Raw genomic sequence first — 27,067 nt, 5'->3', positions numbered from 1 at the left:
GATTTCGAGGAAGGAATTTGTTACGCTAACAATCGGAATCATGTCTGGGAAAGATAGACTATCTCGGAATATCAAAGATCGTTTTTGCGTTCAATCAGGGGAGGTCCGGAATGTAAAACAAGCCATCGATGTTCATGGTTTCCGTTCGCACCTCCAACCAAGGTCCAGGGTACGACGGATCAAGATGATGGGAGCAGGCCCATCAAAAAGAGGACAGAAGGGCCGGGGGGGGGAGGGGGGGAGAACAACATGGCTTTCGCCTTGACCATCGTCGATGACCGTAATCCCAAAATGAAGGGGATAATTTTCGAGAAGGCGGAAAGGACAGCTGACAGGATCCAGCACCAACAATTGCGCCAGTTAATACGGAGGACAATTCGATAATGGGGGAGGGGTAACACAAGGTGAATGTGTAAAAATTTCTGTTCGGAACGTAACAACAGTATTAAGTTTATCATTTAATAAGGTTTGCGTCTCAATTTTAAAAATAAATGTGCTTGTACTGCTTCTTTCTTGCGAAAACTTGAAATACTTGAAAAACTTGATGTTATAACTCTAAGAAATCCAAAAATTAAAAATCCAATTCATTTTACTTTATATAGAAAAGTACACCACTAGTATGTAGCTTATTATTTGATAAGGTTCATCGTATTGTGGATTTCAAAATATGTAAATGTATTTATGTTCCTTTCTTCTTGTAAATACAAAATTACTCTTAAAATGATCAAGTATTTTATTGGACTGTTTCAAAACTTCCGTTGCATTTCCGTATTTTCCATTAGATGAACAGAATTCGATTCGAACAAACGAGCAACAACGATAAACAAGCACTGGTTGAAATTGAAAAAATAGCGTGTGTTAGGAAATTTCGTTCCGCATAGAATCGTTCGTTTTAATTATCGGCCGCGTTACCATTGTAACGTTTTCATCCAGTAGCGAACGGACGATTTGTTAAAGCGGAAGTTAACAGGATACGAGCGCCGGAAGCGAGAGGATGAAGAGAAGCCATGGAAACTGGTTCGGTGAATTTTACGGAACAACGTTGACTTTATTGCTAATAACCTTTTTCAAACATCTCCATAAGTGCCCCCTAGCAAATTTCGTATAAATTCAATAACTTTACCCTACTATTGTTAACGACGTATTTATACTTCATTAATTGTAAATGGTATTATATGTATATACAATTATTAATCGAGATGTAAGGGGTAAATTTTTGCTGGCAGAATTAAGATTAGTAATAAATAAATCATTTAACAAGTGGTAGCGATTGCTAAATAAATGCAGTATATAAGCATTTATTCATACTGAATTCAATGTTTAAATAGACTAACTAATTATGTTTCATTAACAATAAATTTCACTTTGTATTTTTCACTTTTTATTTTTGTGTATTAATAAAATTGCTTCCATTTAATAAAAAAATTCATGTTTTCTACAAAATTTAATTTTCTATTTTTCGTCGTATTTCGTGTATAAAATAATTTCTCTTTAATAAACAAATGAAGTTTATATTTTTTACCTATCTTCTGAATATTAAAATAATAACAATTCGTTACTGAAAAAATTTAACTTTGTGTTTCCCATCCTCTCCAGAATACTAATAATTTCTTTTTATCGATGAATTTAATATCATATTTTGCAATGTATCTTCTGAACACTAATATAATAATTTATCCTTAACAAAAAATTGATTTTCCTATTTTTCATCGAACCCTTCGAGTAAGATATGATAATATTCCTTTAATAATCGTAAGAATTTAATTTTATATTTTCCATTGTATCTTCTCAATGCTAATAAATTTCATTATTAAAAAAACATAAGTTCCTACTTCTCATTGTACCCTTCAACCCTTAAGTAGGTACGGCAAAATCATACATGTGGGCGCATGGATACATTAGCAACCATAACTTTCTTTTTAAGATCTAAATAAACTAAGAGCCATAAAAAATTATAGGAATATGAAATATTTCTTTATTCATATTGAGAAGCTGCTTGTGGTCAATCGTTTTTTGACGTGCCTATGAGCCCATGTGCCTATTCAAGGGTTAAATACTCCAGCATATTTCACTGCTTCATTTTTCTTCTTGAACACTGAGGTCAAATCTTACAAGCACTATAAAGAAACTTAAAAAAACTTAAAAAGTTGACAATCAAATAAATCAAACTATCTGTCTTCGTTTGGTTTCTTTCATGAGTATCCACAAATGATTATGTAACGCAAATAAGTGCTGCTGAAACGAAACTGGTAAGGCATCAAACTAATTCACTTCGTTTTCAGCAGGATATTTCTCCATCAAGGAAACTATTTCTACGGGTATGTTCAGCCGTTTTATAATGATGCCTTTCGCAGAATTCCTGAATCCTTTGACAAGCTTCTTCCAACAAGTCCATGGGCACTGTTATCACCAATCGCATGTAGGACGGATAATCAAAGCACTACAAAAATAATTGAGAAACATGTAATCAGTATAAATGGTGATTCGATAGTAAATGACTGATTTAAGAGGAGTACCTGGCCAGGAAGGCAAAACACGGATTCCTCCATTAACAGCCGTTGCACGAATTCCAAGTCGGAATTAAATTCCGGAAAACAAGATAGATCTATGTGAACCTGCAAATCAATAGAACCATTTATAGCCAACTTACTTCTGAGATGGTTTTATCACAAAACTGTTTTAACCCTTCCAAACCAACATTTTCCATGATTAATAAAAATTTTGTTATATATAAATTATTATAACTTTTGAAATATTTACAATACTGGATTGTTGTATTCATGATTATATGTATAGTTAGAATCAATACTCATTATATCTCAAGTATGAAATTTCTATTGTAATTGAAAGTTGATTAGTTACATTATGAGATAATTGCAAATGCAAACATTAATGTTGTACAAGTAATTACCATCATGTACATCGCACCATCTGGCATTATTGGTTTCAATCCAGGAACCTTTATTATACAGTTGTATGCTACCTTTGAATGATTCTAAAAATAAAAAATAAATAATTAGAATATTGATAGAATACATGTGCATCCAGAAAATAAATACTGTTTTCTTCTGATGTGTTTAAAAATATTTTCTATACATTTTTAAATTAAGTGATATTTTAAGAGTCAATATAAGAATCATTCATTTTAATTAAATTAGATAATATGGTAGATGTAATTAATTATTGAGATTTTCACGAATGAAAAATATTTGCCTTAATAATGAAAAATAAATATTATGAATATCAGTAGCTTTTGGTGCATTAAAACTGATAGTTTCGAAATTAATTTGAAATCAGAAAATTGCATAAGCTTTACTGGTTACAGGTATTCAATAATTTATTTTAATCCAAAATTGATATTTAAACAAATCTTTTACAGCTGTCTGTTAAATTATATTATTTTATGCGGTAATCAGAAATAATCGTACCAAAATTTACGTTTAAAAATGACGAATTTCCAGAAGATACTTTTAAATATTTTAATAATTCTGAGGCCTTAAATTTTTGAAAATCATAAATAGTACTTACAATCAGACAAAACTTCATATTATTTAACCTACTAACTGAAAAAACAAATTGACTCATTTTCATCCTGTGTTTCTAATTCTTGACCAATTATTAAATGTACAGTATCGATCACAGTAGGTTTCTCTAGAGAAAATGATGTTATAGGAGAAACAGGAATTCTTAAAATCATAATTTGGACGATATTAATATTAGGAGTGATTTAGAAATAAAATAATTTTTAATTATTAAATATTATAAAATTGGTGGGAGGTTACGCAGCATTATATGTATGTGGAACTCCCCTCCCCCTACAACGTCATCCTCTGCAGAGCTACCTATGGGTAGGGGTGGGAGCCCGAGACAGGGAAAGTCTACAATGGTCGGTACTGTACTTGCAAATTATTTCGGTATCTTTAATGTCACACCTTTCTAATTGCTATTTTAAATTTAAATATTGTTTTACCCCTTTTATAAAGTTGAAATGTTACAAATAAATAGTACGAGAATAATTATAATAATTTATAATACATTCAAACTTTTAAAGAATAAATCCTAAATTGAATTAATTGCCCCACCTAATATAATATTATGCTGTCAACATATTAAAGCATAAAATTGATCGTCTTGCATTAAACAATAACAATTAACACTCACATACAACGTGTGCATGATATTGTCGTAAAAGTTTTGAGGGGTGTTTTTCAGGATCGCTGGAAGCGCACCTTGAATCAACGTGTTACTGCCGATAATTCTCTGACTCAAACAGTGAAGTGCTTTCCGTATCTACGGCAAAAAGAAGAAAATGGAGGAGATTTATCAGGTATTCCAGTCGTTAGGAATCGCGGGAGATGGATAGAAGAGGAAGGGCACGAATTAAAGTTTCTTCAAAGCAAGATTCGGCTCGAACTCTTAGCCATCCTCTGCTAATTTTTTTCATGACAAAATTAAACCTCGAACGAAGTTGAGAACGGTGCCAACAGACGAACTTCAACGGCGGATAATAAAGTTTAATCAACGAAATTTAATTCTATCGCGTGGAAACGACGTGGTCGTAGGCTTCAAGCTGTTCTCCCTGTTTAACTCAAATTTTTCTATACTCTCAGGAAACAATATTATTTGAGATAATATTCATTATAGTACATAAATTTAATTTGTATAAGAAATTTAGAATCATTTTTAAGATACAAACCGGTGCTTTGGGTACACTGTTTGTCTTAATAACTTTGTAACGATAAAACGGCCCTTTAACAATCAATCATTTTTATATTAAATAAATAATGTTAATAAAAGGGCTTATACAGCCATTTTCAGCAGACTTTAAGCTTTAAATTGATATACCTACCATAAATGCTATTTTGCGATGATTTTATGTTATCAAATTGTGTTAAATACATTTCAAAATTGGTAATTATTAGCTGTAATTGTAAACCAGTTAATTTGTATTAACAGTATTAATAAAGCATTTATATAGTTATTTTTAGCAAACTTTAACCTTTAGATTGATATAGGGTAAGTGTTGTTTCGCAGTATTTTTATGTTATAAAATTGGGTCTGTACGAACGGAAAAAAGAGGCGTTTTTTCCGTCTCGGGATCGTCTGCCAGACTTATCAGTTGGGCTGACGACAGACGATCCTTGTCCCAGACACCTATAACCCCGCTTTTCGGAACTCCTATACAGGGTGTTACCTATAACGTTACTCACGATTTTTCACCTACTTTCAGCCATCTGACAAAAAAAGTTTAGAACAAGAGTTGCAGGGTATGAAGAGCACAATAGATATCAGTCACAAAAATTTCGAAAACTGTTTGTTTTCATGGCGAAATCGAAGTCACCTTGGGTTTTACAAATAGGACCATATATTTTTTTTGTTTACCATATTTAGAGGACATCGAGACGAATTCAAAACACATATTGCATGATATTTTTACTAACATTGATTTACAAAGGTGGAAATGTGAAATATTTAGCTTTTCGTCGTATTTGGAAGTACGATCTTGTGTGGAAACAAAAGAAGACTAACGAAGGAACTGCAATGACGAAATAACGATGGCCAGCTCGTTCCCCGGACTTATCTCCACTTGATTTGTTTTATGGGGATATTTGCAGTCCGTTGTATATCAATCACTAATTAATAATATTGAAGAATTGCAAGAAAGAATGATCTCAGCATGCAGAGCTGTAGATCCAGCAAGTCTAACTGCAGCAATGCATTCATTCTATAAAAGAGCAGAATATTGCGTCGCAAAATGCATTTATGTTATGTTCAAGTCGCGTGTTTACATTCAGTAATCTCTTCGAGGTCAAATAATGTTTACACTGTCAAAGTCAAATACAACAAAAAGCTAAATATTTCACATTTACACTTCTGTAAATCAAGTAATATGTTAATAAAAATATCATGTAATATATGTTTTGAATTCGTCTCGATATCCTCTAAATATGGTAAACAAAAAAAATATATGGTCCTATTTGTAAAACCCAAGGTGACCTCGACTTCGCTATGAAAACAAACTGTTTTTGAAATTTTTTTTACTGATATCTATTATGCACTTCATACCCTGCAACTCTTGTCTCTAAACTTTTTTTTGTTAGATGGCCGCCAGTGGGTGAAAAATCGTGAGTAACGTTACAGGTAACACCCTGTATATCCGAATCGCATACCTGAGGACCGCCAGCGAGAGAACCGATTCAATGCTACTGCCACCTGGCGGTCGCCGACCCGAGCTAAGGCCTTCCCCTTCCACTAAACGCCCACACGTCAGATTTTTAATGCTTCGAAATCAAGCATCTAAAATACAACTACTTTTGAAGTATTTGTATTTTGTGAAGCAGCTTACCTCTTTATTCAAAACATTTTGACGATCATGAATAATAATCCAACCCATACGCCAGCCAGGCACTAAAAATCTGAAACATTCAAATGAAAGTTAGTCGTTGGAAATGCCTTCGCTGTAAGTTGCTTATCGTTTGCTCCCAGGAAGATTGATTCGAGTGCAATTTGAAGAGCATTGAACTGGGAATCGAGAGGCGGACCGACTCGTTAAAATTCCCTTGAAAACAAATTAAAGTGTTTATAACGTATTCCGTTGAACAGGGTAAATCGAGCATAAAATCGAGCCTCGATAAAGACCGATGGATTTATTTTGAATAGATTGAAGATCATTAATACGATTTTTCGCTATATTATTCTGACATTTGTTTAACGGTGTAATAAAACGTGAAGAATTTCTACTTTCAGATTGATATATCAATTTTATTTTGAAGGAGGAAATCATTTTTTATAATTTCAAGACTTTGACAAATTTATATACTGTATCTAGACATAATATTTTTCCTATACTTATAAGAATTCACTGGAATATTAATCTCTGCATACCTTTTTGTCAGACCACTGCACGACAAAATAGGAACTTCGTTCGACAAGGACGCTAACGAATGAAAAGTTCGTCCTGGAAATACCTGTTAAATAAAAGAAAAAAGCAATAAATCATTAAGTGTAATGATTCTTTTTATTAACTCTATTTTCACCGTAAACTTCAATTGCAGATTTAAGTACTTAAACCATCAAAGAATTAAAAGAGATACATATTATAGAGAAAAAAACATCTAATGAAGATTTTTAAAAAACAAAAACCTATCAATGTTAAAATAGAACTGAATGATCAAATTGTTTTATTTACGTTTAAATTTGTGAGTTAAATAATTTAATATGCAAATGTACGAGAACAATTTTACATAAAAGTGACCATAGCAAATGATAGAAGTGTGTGAGAAATGGGAAATGTCGAGTACCCAATACTCGAGTCGAGTCTGGTTTTTGAAGATTCAAATGTCCGAGAACTCGGCAATTTTGGGTATCCGGTACTCGGATCAGGTCAAGAATTATTTCGGTCGACTCGAGATTTCTGGCAATTGAAGAACTATGTTTTGGAATGAACTTGATTGAACATGACCCTGAATTGGAAGCATTTACAAAATAAAAAAAAACTGTGTCTAACTAAGTCACTCTGAGACGATCAAAGTTCATTTTTTCGGGTTCTCGCACACCTCTAGCAAAAGGATTAATGGTAGAGGTGTGCGAGTACTCGTAATTTACAAGCCGAGCTGAACTCGCTTCGATTGTTCAAGCCGAGTCGAGCGCTTGAATTTGCCGAATTACTCGAAATCGATGAACTGTTTGAAACAAAAGCGAGCTATTCGAAAAAATCGAACTACTCGAATATTCGAGCCGTCGTAAATCTTCGATTTACTTGAGGATGAATTTTCACCTCGAATATTCGAGTAGTTCGCTTTTGTTTCAAACAGTTCGTCGATTTCGAGTAGCTCGGCAAAAAGCGCTCGACTCGGCTCGACCGGCCGATCATTGTTTGACTTGAAATTCGAGTACTCGCACACCTCTAGTTAACGGATTAATAATTTTATACAAAGTAAGAATTTCATAAATAATGTACGAATTAATATCCCAATAGACAACTATTTGCTGACTTATATAGCGTTTTCATATTATTCTTCGAAAAAGGAAATAATTTCGTGGTTGTTGTATGATAAAAGGTAAATATTAGGCTCGTACCATGTGCTCATAAATCTCATCGGCTATAATGGGTACGTAATAACGAGCAGCCACGTCGAGAATGTCAAGTGTGTGGTTTCGACTAAATACAGAACCACACGGATTCGAAGGATTGTTTATAATTATCGCTGCCGTCGATTCATCGATCTGTGATTCCAGGTCGTTCAGATCAATCTCCCAGCCAAATTCAGGCTGAAAAATGAAATGGTTAATGAAATTAATCGAAATTTAAAAATAAAGATCTAAAAATAATGTACTGTATGGAAATTGAAAACTTTTTCATATGAAAACAACCCTTGTATTTTTATCATTTTTGCGTTCAATATTCATAATTTTTTAGATAACAAAAAATACCTTCTACTTTTGTTTAAAATGAATTGTTTCAGTAACGAATTCTTCAATAGTCGAATGATTCTAATTTTTCGAAATTAAATTGTTACTTTTTTCTACTGAATCTAACCATTTTCCATTTTTATTTTCATTTTTTAAATCACTTTTTATCCATGGAATATTTGTAAAGTGTTTTTAACGAAGTTTATAACGACTGAGATTGAGATTATGTATTACGTTATGTATGCCACAAGAAACAACTTATTGTTAGTTGAGAGTTTATTTGCATAATATATTGTTATTGCTTTTTTTTGGATTAATCGTTGTTGAAATCTAGTGTAACAAGTTAAAATACTTTCAGCATATCACGACAACTTTATGCATACACGTTCTGAGTCTTTAATACACGGAGTAATAAAGAAAATACAACTCTTCCTGACATAATACAGCAGCACTTGGTAAAATATTATTTTAACCAATCATGCACCCAAGTAACTTTGTGGTAACGCAACAAATTTCTGTATTAAATTCATAGTTTTCATTTACATACATTGAAACTAATGTATTATAAAATAATAGAACGAATATTATTCCTTAAAAGCCCGATTAACTAAACAATAAAATATTTTTGGTTTATAGTAAAATTAAATTTATCATATAACTCATATGGTGTTATTACTACTACTGTAATTACTAATCTTCGTAATTTTTCTTTAGCAAATTTAAAATTTAAATATTACATATAATAATTTAGGCTTAAATAGTAAGCATGGGTTCTAGATATATTTTTAATTAGTAACTTAATTATCTTCATGAAATATAAAATCCACTTTAAATATATTTTAATATTGAAAATTTCTAAATGAAACTCATTTGACGAAGCAGACACTTTTCGCAAGCAATATATTGGTAAGTATATGTAACAGCATTCATTCATAAATGAAATATTAAAATTTATTCGATTTTAGAAATTATCATTTGCTAAATATCAGCAGAATTATTGAGTTAAGAATTTATTCTATGTATACTGAGATTTATTTATTTATGGTAATAAATAGTTTGAAGACACCCGGTATATAGAAGTTGGATCAATACCTATGTGTGGGCATATAAGTCACAGAAAATGGTATGAACCATGCAATACGATAAGCTGCAGGTACCTAGACTTATGCATATACGGCTCGGTCTTTGACAATGAATAACTCAAAAAGACATCATTACCATACATCGCATAGAATCGCTATAAATTTACATATTTTTATCTCGTTTACAACATTCATTTTCTACATTGTACTGGATTAAAAGTATTTTATATATTTCGATGCAGTTTGAAAAAGACATCAGCGTATTAACGACGCTATTATTGTTTCTTTTGGTATCTTACAATTAGTTCAAAAGATTTTGTATTTTATTATATATTAAAATTTTCAAGTATCTAGAAATTTCGATTAATCCTCACTATATCCAATTTATAACTCAACTTAATCCTCATAATACCAACAAAAGCCTTCTATTTACATGAAGTGGTAATAATGCGCTGAAACTTCATATTTTGAATAAATCTCGTATTCCATTAAAATTAAAATTTGTGAGCTTTGGAAATTAAAAATTTTTGAGTGCTTATTTCAGCAGAAATTCCCCCTTGATATTGAGAGAGATAATTATTTCATAGTTAATGTTAAAGTAATATCAACACTTGAAGCTGCAAAGTTTTTAGCAATATTACCGTATACAAAGAAATTTACAGAAATATTTTTAACGATAAATTCTTTTAATTTCGATCAAAAGAAAAGAAGTCTTTTCGCGTTTATACTTACACGTAACTCATATGATTTTACAGTGATCCCAAGACCCTCTGCCAATGTTCTATAGATTGAAAAACCAGGTCGTGGTATCAGGATATTCTGGTCCCTTCTAGCTAGAGCGGTGATACAGAGATCCAAAGCACAGGAACATCCACTACACAGGATTACATCCTGCAGGAAATATTCAAAGGATTTTCAACGTAGACAAAAATTGTTAAGAAAAAAAATAATAAAATTGACTTTATTTATTTATTTTTATAATGATATAAACAGTTTTTGCATAATTTTGAAATCCCTCAATTAGTTTTAAAGTGTTTTTTCCTTGATCTATGTTGAAGAGTGCCAAGTCAGATGCAATAAGTTTTATGAAAATTGATTTAATAGTTCCAATCAAATCAGACTTCCCTGGAGAAATTTGGGAAAGCAAAAATTCTCCAAGTTTTCATTTTTAACGATATTAATATTAAAAGTAATTTAGTATACATAATATAATTTTTAATTATTAAATATTATAGTATGTAACTGAGAAATATGAATAATAAATAAATGCCAATTCAAATCGTCCTGCATAAGTGCTTACACGCAAGTGGTCAGACTCTTATACAGGGTGTTTGGCAACAGGTGGGAGATTTTTTAAGGGGTGATTTTAGGGATCAAAATAAGACGAAAATCAAAAATGACAAAATAGTGTTTGCGGCTTTGTTTTCCAGTAATTAACGTTTAAAAATAAAACCTGCGATCTGCCCAGCACCGACGACTGAACGTCAGGTCAGCAGGGGTAGGTACAGTGATAACCAAGAATCATTGAATAGTAGAAACTTACCTCGTGCTATTCTGTTTCTCGTTACTGCAACATTCGGCTTTCTCTTCTTGGTTATGACTGTACTCACCCCTGCTGACCTGACATTCGGTCGTCGGTGCTGGGCGGATTACATGTTTTAGGCGCTTTTTACTCGAATTTTTAAACGTTAATTACTGGAAAACAAAGCCGCAAACGCTATTTCGTCATTCTTGATTTTCGTCTTATTTTGATCCTTAGAATCACCCCTTAAAAAATTTTCCACCTGTTGTCGAACACCCTGTACAAGGGGCTCCTTCACTATATTGTCATTTTCCTAGGAGATATGTATGGGAAAGGACAGGAACCCGAGACATCAATTATCCTGCAGAAACCTGATTTGATCGCGTGTGTGCACAGAGCCTTCTTCTTTAAAGTCAGTTAAAAATGCGTACGAAATCTGTGTGCTACTATTCCCTACTCAGGGGCAAATTAGGACTTCAAATTTAACAAGGAAATTTATGATATGACGGGCCCTCTTGTAGAATACGGGCTCTAATTTTAATTAAGTAGGCCCGAAATCCTTACCAACCCTTCGGGAATTTTCCCAAACTTCCCATAACTATTCTGCCTCTGGTTCTATTACGAGTGTATGCGGTTAAGTGGGGTAAGTTCGCAAACGGAGCAAATGCATTTACCGATTATTTTTATTATAATATGAGCGAAATTTCTCTAGCTGATATATAGTAATAGACCTTTTTCTATTGTCATTTTATTTTACTATTTTTATATTTCAGCAAAAAGTACATGTTTGTGTAAAAATGACTAACTATAGAACTAAACAACATATTTGAATGCATTAATAAAAATCATTTTATAGCAGGCTTGTTAATAATTCTGTTGTTGCCCCATTGAACATGAAGCAAGGATTCAAAGGATTTTTAACTCAAAGGTACGCTCTTGCCTTATATTCGGGGAAAATGCAGAGTTGTTGACATTTTATATAATTTCCTATCAAAATGAAAATTTACAAGGAAAATTAGGTTCCTACATAACAGACTGAAAATACACAGGTTTAAATTCCAACTTTACAAAAACCAGTCTGCACTTGCCCCACTTCACCTTATTTCAAATAATAATTCGTGTTTTATTCCAACATGAATATTCCGGAAAAATTATTAATTCGATATTGTTTCATTGTACACAAAATATTAGTTATTTACAATGACGAGAAGTATCAAATTGTATACATTTATTTCGTATGAAAGTGCGATAAGCGATACATGAATATGAATTTTAATTCCTCTGTTCGATCTGATATATTTTTTTCAATAACGAATCCACGAAATATGTCTTTCATTTTTCAATAAACCATACATATAAATGGAATTTCCCAATAAAATTTTAAGAAAAATAAAAGATTGTTCAATAAACCATATAAATGGAATTCCCCGATAAAATTTTAAGAAAAAAAAGAGATTGCAAGTTTTAAAACTATCAAATAGTAATGCAATTAAACAGGAAGCAAAGGAAATGTCCATTGATCGGAAAAGCAATTGTTTTTCAATGGAAAAAGATATCAAAGAGGTCCATCGTTTTACTAGTGATTGTATCGTCGACCATCGCATGGATAGCAACCAGTTGCCAGTTAATTGATAGCATTTCTTCTTTTCGAGGATACGAAGCTTCTAGTTTGCGGCAGATCGTCCAGGGAAATTTGGTTTTCCCTGCAAACTTCGCCGACGGCTCGATCAACTGGCGGTTTAACTAGATATTCGTATAGATGTGCATGGAAACTGGGAATAAATACACAATCCGGCTGTAGATGAACAAGTTTCTATGTGCATCTGGTTACACGTTCGGCTAATTCGAATCGAAACATCTTGTGGAAAATTGAAAGCGTATCGGCGCCGTGCATGTGGAAAATTGAAATTGTCTGTGAAAATATTGTATTATATTTATTCTGTTTGATTGCACAGCTCTGTTTCATGTTTCAATCAGGTTTTTTTAACCTTTTGTTAACAAATATAGAACAATTATTTAAAACTGTATATGAATTTTCATGACGTTTCAAATTCAAATTTATTTTTCAAATTTTATTATATGTTTCCTATTAGGGCAATTAAATGTTAGTATAAGTTTGAAAAAATATTTTTTATATGAAAGATGTCTATTCCTCGTAGATGATTTTTTTTTAAATTACATTGTGTTAAATTAGATTTCGTCCTGATTCTTTGTTTTTAACACTTTAATTGCTACGTCACTTATATGTATAGATGAGATTTGAATGTTAATAAGAGTCCGTCATCCATATCATAAGGAACTCCTTATTCATTTAATTAGAAGTAATCGTATGAAATACTTAAAATCAGAGATGGTAAAATTAATAAAATATTAGGAAAACAATAGATAAGGTTTGTTAAAAAATAAAAATGTTACCTAACGAAATTGTTAGTAGCTTCAGCGTGGCAGTCACCGTGTAAAAGCAATTTTCATTAATATAGCAATATATTATAGACAATAGATTGAATACGATCATTCGTGAATTGAAGGTTGATTAATAAGTATAGTTTTTATTATCATGTATCTAAGACCGTGGAAACAACTCCTAATATTTTTAGAACTGGAAATAGAGAAATAAATAAAATAATATACAAAATATTTGTACAATAGATATGTACAATTTTTAAATATTTTTTTTTACTGCACTGAGAAACTAATCCATAAAATACAGCCATCGTCATTTTTATTATTAGTTCCATCTTTCTCTAGGTTTGGAAATACTGAAACTATGGTGATCAGGATTAATTTTTAAACGAAATATTCTACAGAATGTTGTGTAAATAATTCACGAAATAGTACAATTAATCAGCTTTCAAATATAATTAACGCGTACAATTTATTTGGGAATTTCAAACAAGGCGTGGCCGGATAAAATTTGTATGCAACGCAGCTTTCAGCAGCATCATTTCCTGCAGATCAATAACAACATGAAATGTAGCGAAATACTCCTTCGTTAACTATTCTATCCTTTTTTATTTTGAATTAATCTACATGCGTTTTCTGCTCATGTGTCATTGGCGTAAATGTAAATTACGAGTAACAGAAATATCCGATACATAACGCTTTTAAATTTCGATGAAAATCAATTTCATTTTTTAAATTAATGGAAAAGATTTACAGTGATAAATTGTGTTTTAAAAGATTTTAATGCACAGTTTGAACATTGAGTTAATAGCATCTCTTAAAATTTACAAAAGCAATGAAATTAATGCAATTACAAAATAAATATAAATACTCTCAAGTTGAAATGTTTAAAATTATACGAAAATTAATATCTTATAAATTCCCAATTTAGTAACTTAATAATTCAGAGGATTTTAATCAATCTTCAACAAAAAAATTTCTTTAATGGTAAAATAAAATGAAGGAGAAAAATATCTTGATTTAATAATATGCGATTTTTCACTTAATATTCTGAAAGGAATTCTATTTTTCATTAAGCTTTTGATTATCATCACGTTTAACAATAATCTCGATGTCTACAAGTAATATTTTCATCGATTTATGAACGAATATAATCGTTATTTGCTGGTTTAATTCAACGAAACGAACAAAAATTTTAATATCGATGACTGCTTTTCAATTGTTAATAAATGAAAGAACGAATTGTGAAATACATATATTTAACGTGAGAGAAAAATCTACGTAGCATGAAATAATTTCTGCGCTCTCAAGTGACATAATAAAGTTTGAAATGTCATTAATTAATGCTGTTTATGGAAAGCAACATTTTATGTCACTAATGAATTACAGAAATTGCAACTAAATATTAATTAGCAGCGTGAAATGTTATTTCAGACTAATTAAAATGCACAACCACGAATCTGGAGTTTATTTTACCTAGAATTTATATATTCTTTTTTTTATGGTGAAAATTTTAGTAATTGCTATTGATTACATTTTTGTAGAAATTTTTTAAATTTCAGAGCACTAGAGTGTTTGTATTATAATTAATAACGTTTGAAAAGCATCAATTGAAATTTTTCTTTGAATTTATTCAATTTAAAACTCACCTTAGGATCCACATCCACAAATTCGCTGGAACTATATTCTGCCACAGCTTCTTTTGCCATCTGGTACCCTAAATTTAAAAAAAGAATTAAATAAAAAGATTGTTCTTATTTCATATCAGTGATATAATTTTATACTTACCTTTACAAAATAAATAATAAGATTTTAAAGACCTTTTTATTTATTTTAAAGAAATTCTAAATACAAATAATTGTTAAATCATGCAAATTTTAATTAAACATATTTACTAAATTTTTAACATTTTCATTTGTAATTATAACAAAATCCATCTGTACTCTATACAATCTATATTTTTCTAACAAAGATATAAATTTCATTCAATTATTATAATTGCATTAATTTACCTGTACTTGGTGCATATCCATTATACGATTGAGAAAGAAGACTTTCTTGGACAGCATCGATCGCTTCTTTGGGTGGTTTTAAATTGCCAAAAGTCGTTGGGTCACCTAAAAATAGAAGAAGATAATTTAAATTGATGTATTCATTAAGAAATTCATTGAATTCTGCTTCATCTCGTTATTTGGAATTATAAGATTCACATCGATTGTATTATTTAACAAAATTCTAAAATACAATTTTAATGCTTGGTTTAACAAAAAGTTGTCTGATCGTGAGACGTTTCTATTTCATAGTTTATGGTTGTCGTGAAACATATTATACATTAGAAGTGCCTATTTAGTAGGCAGTGAATCGTCAGAAGGGTATGTCGCGTCGTCTGCTGTGAAGATCCTAAATAATTAAGAAACTTGCTCGATTATCGTCGATTTCTTTATTGAGAATGACAATTACGTCACATTATGACGTTAATTTAGATTTTGAGGACGTCTTACTGATACTGAGGATATTATATTTAAATAAATGACCGTATATTATATTTAATTGAAAGGATATTATATTTAAATGACCAACAGATCTAAAATATTTATTTTGGGATAAACGAACTCCTACAAATTAATCAGAAATGAATATAAAATTGTTTTGATACAGAATAATTTAATTATAACTATAACTTAATAATTTGCTACAAGAATAGAAAATTATTTTTTGGTTCCACATACAATATTATGTATTAGTAATTGTACTGCGTTTATTTTTTTACTGTTATACTCTAACACCTTTTTAAACAGAATGTTTCATTTAAAAAAATAGTAACGATTTTAAAATATTTTTGAAATCTTCATGTATAGTATGGAGCATAGCTTCCTCAAGGAAAATTGTGATGCCCCCCTTCCGACCCTCGTAAACTTCGCCGAATTCTCGGGTTCCCGACCTACCCGTAGGCTTCCTCGGGTTCCGGGATTCCTGGCCCTCGTCATAATTTTTCCCTCCCCGGATTCCCGCCTTGCCCCTTAAGCATTTAATGAGGAGAATAACGGTGTAGCTGAGGAGACCCCATATGTAATATGGGTCTAAGGTCTCCCACCACTTGCGTATAAACGTTTATGCGGGAGAATTTGAAATGTTATTTACGTTATTATTCATATTTCTCAGTTATATACTAAATTTTATAATATTTAGTACTGAAAAATTATATTGAATTTTGAAAATGCCTGCTTCTCATATATCGCCATTTTCTCTGGAGAAACCTACTTTGATCGATACTGTAGAAAAAAATTAAATTAATTATAAAAACCATTTTGATTTTTCACGCGTATCGTATAATTTACCTACATATTTTTTGTGCGATCTGACGTGTTATAAATGTAGCCTAGTAATTACTAATAATAATACTTTCAGAAATCATCATTCTACTAAAAACTAAAGATATCTGCTAGTATAAAAATCAAATTTTCTGTTTATTTAATAAAATATTTTAGTATAGTGACTGCTAAAATGTTAAACACTTTCTTCTCATCATTAAAGAGAACGTGCGTTCGTGTATTCAATGGAAATTAAACAAATAAACTTTGTGAAATTCATTTACAGACATCAGGATAGCTTTGAAACAACCAAAATGCTCCGAACCATGGTGTTATTAAACGAGACATTAAAACAGAACTGACTTCCAACAAATTATACACGATAAGCGCGAAACACGAAATTAGCTGATCTCACGGAACTCCTTGCCAAACTCCGAAACTTCTAATGAAAAACTTTTATCTTTTTCAGAAATGTTTCCTGACAAAAAATTAGACAGCTTTCGAAATCGCAATTTGCATGAAAACACAGAACATGTTAATTTACATTTGTTGAATTTTTCATGAAGAATGAATCAAACGCATAATTGTAATCGTTGAAAAAGAAGTATTATAGTTTCATGTAATAGAGGAGTTATTGTGAATGTTTATCTCGTGTAATAGAAATTAAATCCAATAACAGAATTTTGAGGTGTTTGAAAGAAACTTTAATTTAACATTTAAGATATACTTGACAATAATGTACAATTTGTTGAAGATTATCACAAGAAAAATGTTTGTTAATAAAATATTCAATTACTACTTTATCACATAAATTATTGCATGAATGAAACTCAAGCAATTAATTCTCTGGAGCTTGGTTAATCGTAACCCGGGCCTATGAAAAATATCTAGTTATATTATAATTAAAATTAGACGTATCAATTTTTAAACAAAAACATTTCATATGTTAGAAAATAATATTTAAAGAATAAAGGTATGTGTTGAGTATCCAAAATTGTATCTGAAGGGTAATATTGTAAAATATTTTATAAGACCATATACAGTAGACTTCTGATAATTTTATGTTTGCTCACTTTCCATAGAGATCTATTACCCTCTACATGCAGTTTCAGCAATACTAATCACGCGCCGTTAGCACGCCGTTTCTCAGGCATGTGATTTGTTAGAACGATCAATTGTTTTGGAAATATTCTATTATTCTTGCCTCCACCACTTGCTTCTATATCGTCCGTAAAGGTGTACGAGTACTCGTAATTTACAAGCCGAGCTGAACTCGCTTCGATTGTTCGAGCCGAGTCGAGCGCTTGAATTTGCCGAATTGCTCGAAATCAACGAACTGTTTGAAAGAAAAGCGAACTACTCGAATATTCGAGCCGTCGTAAAACTCCGATTTACTTGAGGATGAATTTTCAGCTAGAATATTCGAGTAGTTCGACTTTTTGGAGTAGCTCGCTTTTGTTTCAAACAGTTCGTCGATTTCGAGTAATTCGGCAAATTCAGAATCGGCTCGACCGACCGATTATTGTTTGACTCGAAATTCGAGTACTCGAATAAATCGAGTACTCACACACCTCTAATCGAATGGCTAGCTATCTTTTCAGACCAGTATTATACGTTAACTTTGGTGATGGGGCCATTTGTTAAGTTTTCCTTTCTCAACAGTTTCTTCCCCTACAGCCTCGAATGGGGAAAGTTATCAAGAGTCTACTGTATTCGCATAAACATCTACAGTCTAATTATAACTATTTTTAAATTATATAATAATTTTATGAAAATATAATAATCCTAATGTTCGTTTTTAGAATTTAAAGAATTTAAAGAAATTAATTTTTAAATTAAACAAGGTAAATTTTTTAATTTTAAATTATATTTTAAAAAATATAATCCTAATCCTAATCCTTTTTATAGATTTAAAAGAATTTAAAAAAATTAATTTTTAAAAATATATACCGTTACTCTAAAATAAAAATTATGGATAAATCTCACCTATGGATAAAGCTATCACGGATTTAGCAGGGTTGGGCTCAACGACGAGGCTCTCCACGATGGATCTTATAGGGTTGTGAGTGTTCCTTGCGATTTCCGACGCCTCCACGTTCCATCTTTCGCGGGAAATCAACGTCGACATTTCGGATCCAATACACACTTGAAAATTCACCGTGTAAGCCGTCGACAAATCCACCAGTTTTTAAATGGCCATTCACTATTGATAATAAACAGAATGTTTCTTGGTCGTCGGAATTATTTTGTTGGAGAAAAAACTGAAAAATCAGAAAGCAATAATCCTCGTCCAGGTGGTATTCCATTACTGAGACGAGATCTGTTCGGATCTACCAATAATCAAAATACTCGATTGCAGACTGGGGGACGAATGAACCGGTTCCATTGGTCGGCTAGATCCCACACCTTCTATCTTAATTAATTTAAACAGATTCCCTGTTTACGTAGATCAACATTTTTCAACGACTTCCTCTGTCGTTTTATCGCGACCGGGGAAGCCTGTAATTCGGACACTTTACGCTAAATCACGTGTTCAAACACTTTGGAGACGTAATTTAAGGTTTAATTCCATTGTATTTAAATAAACTTCTGCGTTGGTAGGAATTATTACAAACATGTCGTTACTTTGAATTTTCATAAAACTTTTTAATTTTTTGGCAACCGCATTGGCTAATTTTGAGACTGAACTTTATCATGTGCAACACAGAACAGTCAATTTAAATTCTCTTTTTAGATAGGAAAAAGATTGCTATATTTAATGGAAATTATTCCAAATTCTGATGTGATTTAAACGTGATATAAGTCAAATATATAGGTATAGTATTTATTAAAGCACATTTTTGAGACACTTTTTTATAGTGTTTAGCTTTTTATATATCAAAATCTTATCATTACGGTATGCAAATTTTATTGTGACTGTAGAAAGATAGTAATCAATTCATTATATAATTAATTTTCATTGGTTATACTTTTACAGGTGGACATCATATTTCTTTTATCAAAATTTGAATATTATAAATAATAAATGTTTAAAAAGTTCGAGCAAAATTCGGCACAAGTAGGTACATTTATCAATAGTATTAAAAGCACGATCTATTTCATCCGTATGAGGTAAAATTGATTCCACGTGGTATGTAATCCATTAGATAACGTCACATGTAAAGGCGATCATAACGAACTTTTTGCATGAATATTGTACATCTATGAATATTACATAACATCAGATTGAAAAGGCATAAAGTATCTTACAAGCATAATAAAATTTTACAAGTTCCAATTGATTTCGTATCAAGTCGTGATGACGAACATTTCATGTAAATTAAAGGAAGAAAATTGCATGATTCAGTCTAAATCGACGATGCAATTTAATAAGAAATCTTTATGTAAAGGTAATCAAAACTGCGCTTGTACATATTTTTTTTAGAACAAATCGTCCATCAGTGAGATTAGCTAATAATTAACATAAAAGATTACAGAATAACTCTTGATAGATGATGAAAAAAATTTTTACCAGCTAAACAACAATCATAATTTTTAACTTGAGTAAATATTATACCTGTCAAAAAAGAAACACAGGATTATGTAATTTCATTTATACAGGACGTCATAACTAAAACAAAAATATAGAATAAAATTTTCCTGTATGTAGTTCTGTTTTATTACTACAAACCTTTTCTAATGTCATATTGGTTGTTTAATATTTCATATGCTGTAATAATTATTTTTTTAATTTTTCAACGCTTCTTACATCGTTAATGTACACGATAAATTTAATGTAGTCTCAGAAATAAAAATTCAGAAATAATAGGTCTGGAGCCCCAGACGGTCGTTTAAAAGGTATTTTTCATTCGCAAAAAATTGTTCTTGTTTCAGTATGTACAGAAAAATATTTCAATACATCGAAAAATATTCAGAACCAATTTTATCGAAAACGAAGCGCCCTATAAAAAACTTCGCTATTACATTCTCGTTTTATTTATATATTCGTAGAATTTCAATCTTTCTGTACATTCACGTTTCTTGCTAGAATAACTTTCGTTTATCGCAGTCATTGAAAAATTGTTCAGCGATGCGATCGAAAAATATATTTTTTGAAAAATCCTTCAACTTTGATCGAAACAATTTGCGTTCTAGTATTTTCAACAACCCGTGGAAAACAACAAACTGAATGAATTACAATTTGCGACATAACTTGCATATCTCAAGGTAGACACGCGACGAATGTTAATTATTGCGAAAATAGAGGAACTCCTGGAAGGCTGGAGGACGAATGAACCGGTCGGATTGGTTGATCAAGCTCCACACCTTCTTTTCATAGTTTATTCAAACGAATTCTCGTGCTGACGTAGATCAACAGCTCCGATCATATTCTCCAGTCGTGATTTTGTGTCGTCGTGGTCGAATGGATAGGAGATTGGCCTTCTGCGTTTGCTTTTCAAGCTTCACCTTATGAATAATATTCCTGCCGTGCGTTATATTTTTTTTTTCCTCTCTTGTTTACACGATATCCAGTATTTGCTGATATCAGTTTAGCGATATTACAGGATCGTATTCACAACGATTATGAATGATCTTGTATCGCTAGAACGAGTTATCTTTCATAAAATTAAAACTATTATAATTTTATTATCAGTCGGAAATTGTTATTGTTATAAAATTGTGATTGTAGGTATTTTAAACATTTTCTTACTTACAATTTTATTCTTTATTTGTTCGTTTGAAAAAAGTATCAAGTGTTAAAGAAAACATAAAGAGGAATCTTATTTATTTATTTATTTTAATTTAAAGTCGCATCAACAGCGAGAGTCATTAGCGATTTAGCCCGACAGGCTCACAATGTTAGTGGTACACAATAATCATATATGAGTAGTAAATAATATAATATAAATATAAACATAATATAAACATAGATGTAAATATAAATAAGTGTAATTCTAATATATGGTGAACATAAAGTTGATTAATTCCATGAGTGGCGTGTCGATATTCATCTTCAGTTGTCTATCATAAACTATTAAGAATTCCTATGTTCTTGCAGAATGTAATTATTATGTCCTGGTACTTAACTGACAATGAGACAAGTGTTTCCCAAAGAGGAATCTTGATAGATGTTTCAAATAACTTTTAAAATACTGTTTTTGAGCAGTCTGCTGTTTACGCAAGTATCTAAACTTTTTTCTTTTTTATGAACTCTTCTCAATTGTTGATATTGTTTTATTATACGCTGTGTGTATTAATAGTTGCTAATAATAATGATCTGATGCATCAGTATAAGAATTTCAGAAATATGTATATTCGATCGATGATAAGAAATATTCTTCACATGCAACTTGAAAATTTGCTATCTTTATCGTAAGAAAATTATCAGTATAATAAGATACATATTTCCAATTTAATCTGATGTAAAATACCACGAGATGTATTGAATATTTTCGTCATATAGTCATTTTGGAAACACTACAACTATTATGCAATTAAATTGCGCGTAGCGTTGATGCTACCAGATGATGAAATTTTCGAGATAAAATAATAAATTCCTCATTTGCGTCACACTTCCATTATCTAAATTTCAGTTTGAATATCGACGTGTTCGGTTTGTTATGATTTTACGTAAAATTATAATAGCAGTTATCAAGATAACTATCAAAAGGATTAGCATTTCTTTTAGGAAGAAGAAAACATTGTGTATTAATTAGCATTGTCTGTAAACTGGTTTACGAGAAAGATTGTAACAGCATATACTATAATGTGTATGAATAAGTAAAATGTTGAAATATGAATATTCTGATAATATTTTGTTATTTAACAAATTAAAGTTTGAAAAAGTTAAACACTAAGCAAATTAAAACGAGTCAAATGAATTAATGTTATTAATGATATTAATGTTAATAGTGTAGTAATCTATATGATAAATAAAACTAATGGAACGAATTGTTTAATTCATGATTATGAGAGCCTCTATTGCAAATTAAACATAAATATCAACAAATTCGAAAATAAAATTTGCGAAGAATATTGTGTTTCAGGGATTTATATCATGAAATATCAACAAGATTTGAACTTTGTATTCAACCTTATGTAAATTCAAATCCTTTTAAATTAGAATCCTTTTTTTTTAGAAATGACAAACATTCTTGGATATCAGTTTCGTAAAGTTGAAAGCTTTTTTTTACAAAATTAGACTTCTTTGAGTTTAAAACAAGAAATGCAGAATGATGTTAAAAGAGAAACTGATTATTCAAGGTATAAGTTTTCTATTGATTGCAAAATAAAAATATTTAACTTATTACTAGAGTAGTAATAATTACAATAATTTCTGCAAATTATCATTTTAGACATCATCATACCTAATTACCTAATTTTAGGATAAATACAATTTTATATAATATAACTAATCAGACTAATTAACCACACTCAGCTCTACTAATAAAACTTATACTATATTATAATTTCATATCTAATATTTACTATTTAGGACTTGGTAGAGTAGATACTTAGAAGTGAGTTAAAAAATAATGGTATAAATAGTAAAAAATTAAGTTATTAATCACTGACGTAATTAGGCAAAAATTCTAAAATTTTAAGGTTCTAAGATCCAAAAGACAAGACAGCTGGAAAATTAAAAAATTCTAAGGTTCAACATTTTTATAATCTGATATGCTAAAATTAGAAAAAAGTCGTAAATATAAGATTAATGCCTTAAACAAATCTCATTTGTGATCAATTATTTTCTTAATTTATTACTTCATATTATTTAAAATTTCAAATACCTAGCCCATGCTAACATTTCTAATTAAGTTAGCAAAAGAATTCGTAAAAGCAGGGGTGATGAATTCCTATGGAAATTCAAACGTTACTTAAACTTATTGGTGACATAGCTGAAACGTAGAATCTTCTTTGAAGATATTTTAGATGAAGCAAAATATTCCGAGTCTCAATCTCGGTTTTATTTTCAAAGTCGTAGCACGTGTATCGAATCGAGACCTTTTAGAGGCTCGACTTCTTCAACGATGATAAACACATTGGCCCCAACGGGATCTCACGATCCATTACTACCGAATCAAATGTTTTTCCGCTGACTTTCACAAAATAGCATAATTTATAGGCAAGATGAAATCGAGCACCATGGTCCCGTATCTTTTTCGCTTTCGCTCTATGTCAATGACTACTTCGTCGCTGGTTAATTATTCACGGGGTTTGTTAATATGTGCAAATATATGATAATAGGCACCGTGTTTAACCATAAAATGTAAATACTATTTAGCAGAGAAAAATATGATTGTAGAACGTGTAACGTTCTGGAATATTTTGCAATTCTTTTCTATTTTTATTTAACCCTGTATACTAATATGCTAACTTTCATATCTTGTTTCAGGGTTTAAATAATGAATATTTGAACAGTATTAAGTGTCGAATAAAAGGATGGTGAAAGTATAAGAGAATTTATGAATTTTTCCAATAATTTCCAGCCGACTTTTTTACATTTTTTCATAGCAATAAATTGTTTACTGCTAAACAATTGTTTACTGCTTTGAAAGATTAATTTTATTAAGCGCAATTAATGGAAATTTATAAATTAATATTGTATTATTATATCTTTAAAGTAATGTCATTGTACTAAAAAGTTCACCTTCATCATTTTTATCTCAAAATAATAAATCCCTAACAGACGTTGTTGACTTTAAAACATAATTACAATATTGATAAAGTAAAACATTTATTTAATTCTGGTGTTTCTAAATACTTAAGAATTCTTGATTATAATTCATTATTCGACTTCAGCAAATACACACCTCATTTCCATACATGTGTTTACAGTGAAAACAAAAATGTGCTAATTAAAACACGTACAATATCGATAACCTGTAGTGATAATAACGAAGTGAATGAATTCACATAAGAAGTAATAAAACTCTGTATAATTCAAGATCACAAAATTTAAGGAACACTATCTGTTATCGGAAAATTTAACAACATTAACATAAAATTAAATGAGAGCTTAATTATTCCTTAGCAAAATTATTAAAAAAATAATTGAATTGTAGATTGAATTCTTGCTTTAAAGAATTGGATTTATCTATCAAATTAAATCTAATCATCAATTGAAAATTGATGCATATAAAATCTGAATTAAGAAAAGAACATTATGTTTCACGCTTTTTGACGACGAAGAACCTGTTACTTGAATTGATAATTAGCTTCGACCCTGCCATACGAATAAAATAAATAAACAAGCTTCTAGAATCATACAAACGTTTGCCGAAAGTAAAAGAAGAATAATATTTGTTTTATATTCATTGGCGTAACAAGGTAGGGGCCAGGGTGGGCTCAGCACCCCTAAAAATGTGAACTGGCTCCTTCAGCATTATAAAATTTTAGGATTCTAAGATTCTATAATTTGATAATTTGAAAATTCCAAAGCTAATATTTTAACAATTTAATAATCTTGAACCGATTACGTTATTTATAAGCAGAAGACAATACAATTGAAATCTAAAATATAGGAATTAATAATCTCATATTTCCCAAGTTTTTTATTATAAAAATACATCAGAAATACAAAGAACTCAACCACATATCAGACAAACACACTAGGTTCCATGATGAACATGCTTTATTCCAGAAATACAATGCGTCAACGCAATCTATACCCGCAAACTTCATTCACGCCGCAAGCAGGACGCGCGTTTCTGATTTTCCATCGAGCGGATCGCCTATTATTATATTGTGGTGTACACCGAATTGCGTTTATAAGCGATATAATCGCGGTTCGATGAGAATCGGCGACAACGATAAAAAAGATAGGAAGAAAAACGAATTATTCGCGACCCCTAGAATGGTGTCCAACGATTGGAAACGCTTATACGCGAGCATGCTTTATGTATACGCACATCATGGCTTACGTGTGGTGTTTGTTCCATCGGTAAATCGGCAATGTCAACATCGGTACCATTGTCAAATAGGAAAACGTAGGGTATGCTAATTGGTGGAAGTTGATCTTAAAGCGGATCTATGAAAACATAAGATACGTGTACAGTATCCATCGTAGTAGGCTTCACTAGGAAAAATTATGATAACCTGAGCCCCCGGTTTCCGGATTCCCAAACCTCCTCTCCATAGGCTTCCTCGGGTTTAGGCGTTCCCGAAGGAAATGACAATGTAGAGGATGAGGCGCCATATACAGGGTGTTCTACAAAGAATGTAAAAAGCCCCTTAAAGGGGGGTGGTGATAGGCTGAGGTAATTCTGAACAACATTCTCCTTTACGAAAATGTTGTTTAAAGCTTCGTTTTTGAATTATTAAGGAAAAACACTGATCAATCCAAGTTAACCCCTTGCACTATACTGAAACTCGGAAAAAGCCAGACCAAACACGGGGCGCCCGAATGGTGGGGATAGCAGCCCAGCGGCGCAGACAGAGTGTCGGATTGTGAGTGCGAGAGAGACTAATTCGAAATCTCGATCACAAGTCAGACTCGTGATATTCAAGTTTGGCCTAAAATTTCCATCACGAGTCAGACTCGTCAAAATAGTGCAAGGGGTAATATCTATAGGAGAGAGGAGAAAAAGGGAGGTTTCGTCTCGAGATCGTTTGTTACACTCGTCAATGGGGCTGACAACAGACGTCTCTGCCCCGTACACCTACCATCATACCGCAATTCGGAACTTCTACAAGGTAATTTTTTCGCTACTTTACTCAAAGGAAGTGCCGCCACACTGTAGTATGAATGGACCCAAGCCGTTTTCTCGACGGGGGTGCATACTGTAGCTGTGTCCGTGAAAAGGTTTCGATGACAGAAAAGGGCTTGGGTCCATTCATACTGGTGTGGCAGCACTTCCTTTAAGTTAAGTAGCGAGAGAATCACCCTGTATACAGGGTGTTCGACAACAGCTGGGCAAAATTTTAAGGGGTGATTCTAGGGATCAAAATAAGACGAAAATCAAAAATGACGAAATAGTGTTTGCGGCTTTGTTTTCCAGTAATTAACGTTTAAAAATAAAACCTGCGATCTGCTCAGCACCGACGACTGAACATCAGGTCAGCAGGCGTGGGTACAGTCATAACCAAGAATCGTTGAATAGTAGAAACTTACCTTGTGCTATTCTGTTTCTCGGTAATGCAGCATTCGGCTTTCCCTTCTTGGTTATGACTGTACCTTCCCCTGCTGACCTGACGTTCAGTCGTCGGTGCTGGGCGAATTGCAAATTTCAGGCGCTTTTTACTCGAATTTTTAAATGTTAATTACTAGAAAACAAAGCCGCAAATGCTATTTCGTTATTCTTGATTTTCGTCTTATTTTCATCCCTAGAATCAGCCCTTAAAATTTTGCCCACCTG

The 27,067-nt window shown here is 31.4% G+C and overlaps 1 protein-coding gene across 2 annotated transcripts; it reads right to left on the bottom strand.

The window, feature by feature from the left end:
• Window positions 1–1,952: 1,952 nt before the first annotated feature.
• Window positions 1,953–19,099, bottom strand: Tat (Tyrosine aminotransferase). Of its 2 annotated transcripts, XM_034334863.2 has the most exons (11): window positions 18,717–19,097; window positions 15,432–15,536; window positions 15,069–15,136; window positions 10,227–10,385; window positions 8,080–8,271; window positions 6,886–6,968; window positions 6,347–6,416; window positions 4,162–4,290; window positions 2,912–2,995; window positions 2,517–2,615; window positions 1,953–2,440 (listed from the first exon to the last, which is right to left on the bottom strand). In XM_034334863.2, the coding sequence occupies exons 1-11, from the start codon at window positions 18,856–18,858 to the stop codon at window positions 2,279–2,281; spliced, it is 1,293 nt and encodes a 430-aa protein (XP_034190754.1). In that variant the 5' UTR covers window positions 18,859–19,097; the 3' UTR covers window positions 1,953–2,278. The 2 variants fall into 2 exon arrangements, with proteins under 2 accessions (XP_034190754.1, XP_034190755.1); XM_034334864.2 differs by lacking the exon at window positions 4,162–4,290 and having other exon boundaries at window positions 18,717–19,099.
• Window positions 19,100–27,067: the final 7,968 nt, after the last annotated feature.

Source organism: Osmia lignaria, chromosome 14 (genome assembly GCF_051020975.1).
Source record: "Osmia lignaria lignaria isolate PbOS001 chromosome 14, iyOsmLign1, whole genome shotgun sequence".
Lineage (NCBI taxonomy): Eukaryota > Metazoa > Arthropoda > Insecta > Hymenoptera > Megachilidae > Osmia > Osmia lignaria.
This window is presented reverse-complemented; position numbering and strand designations above follow the sequence as displayed.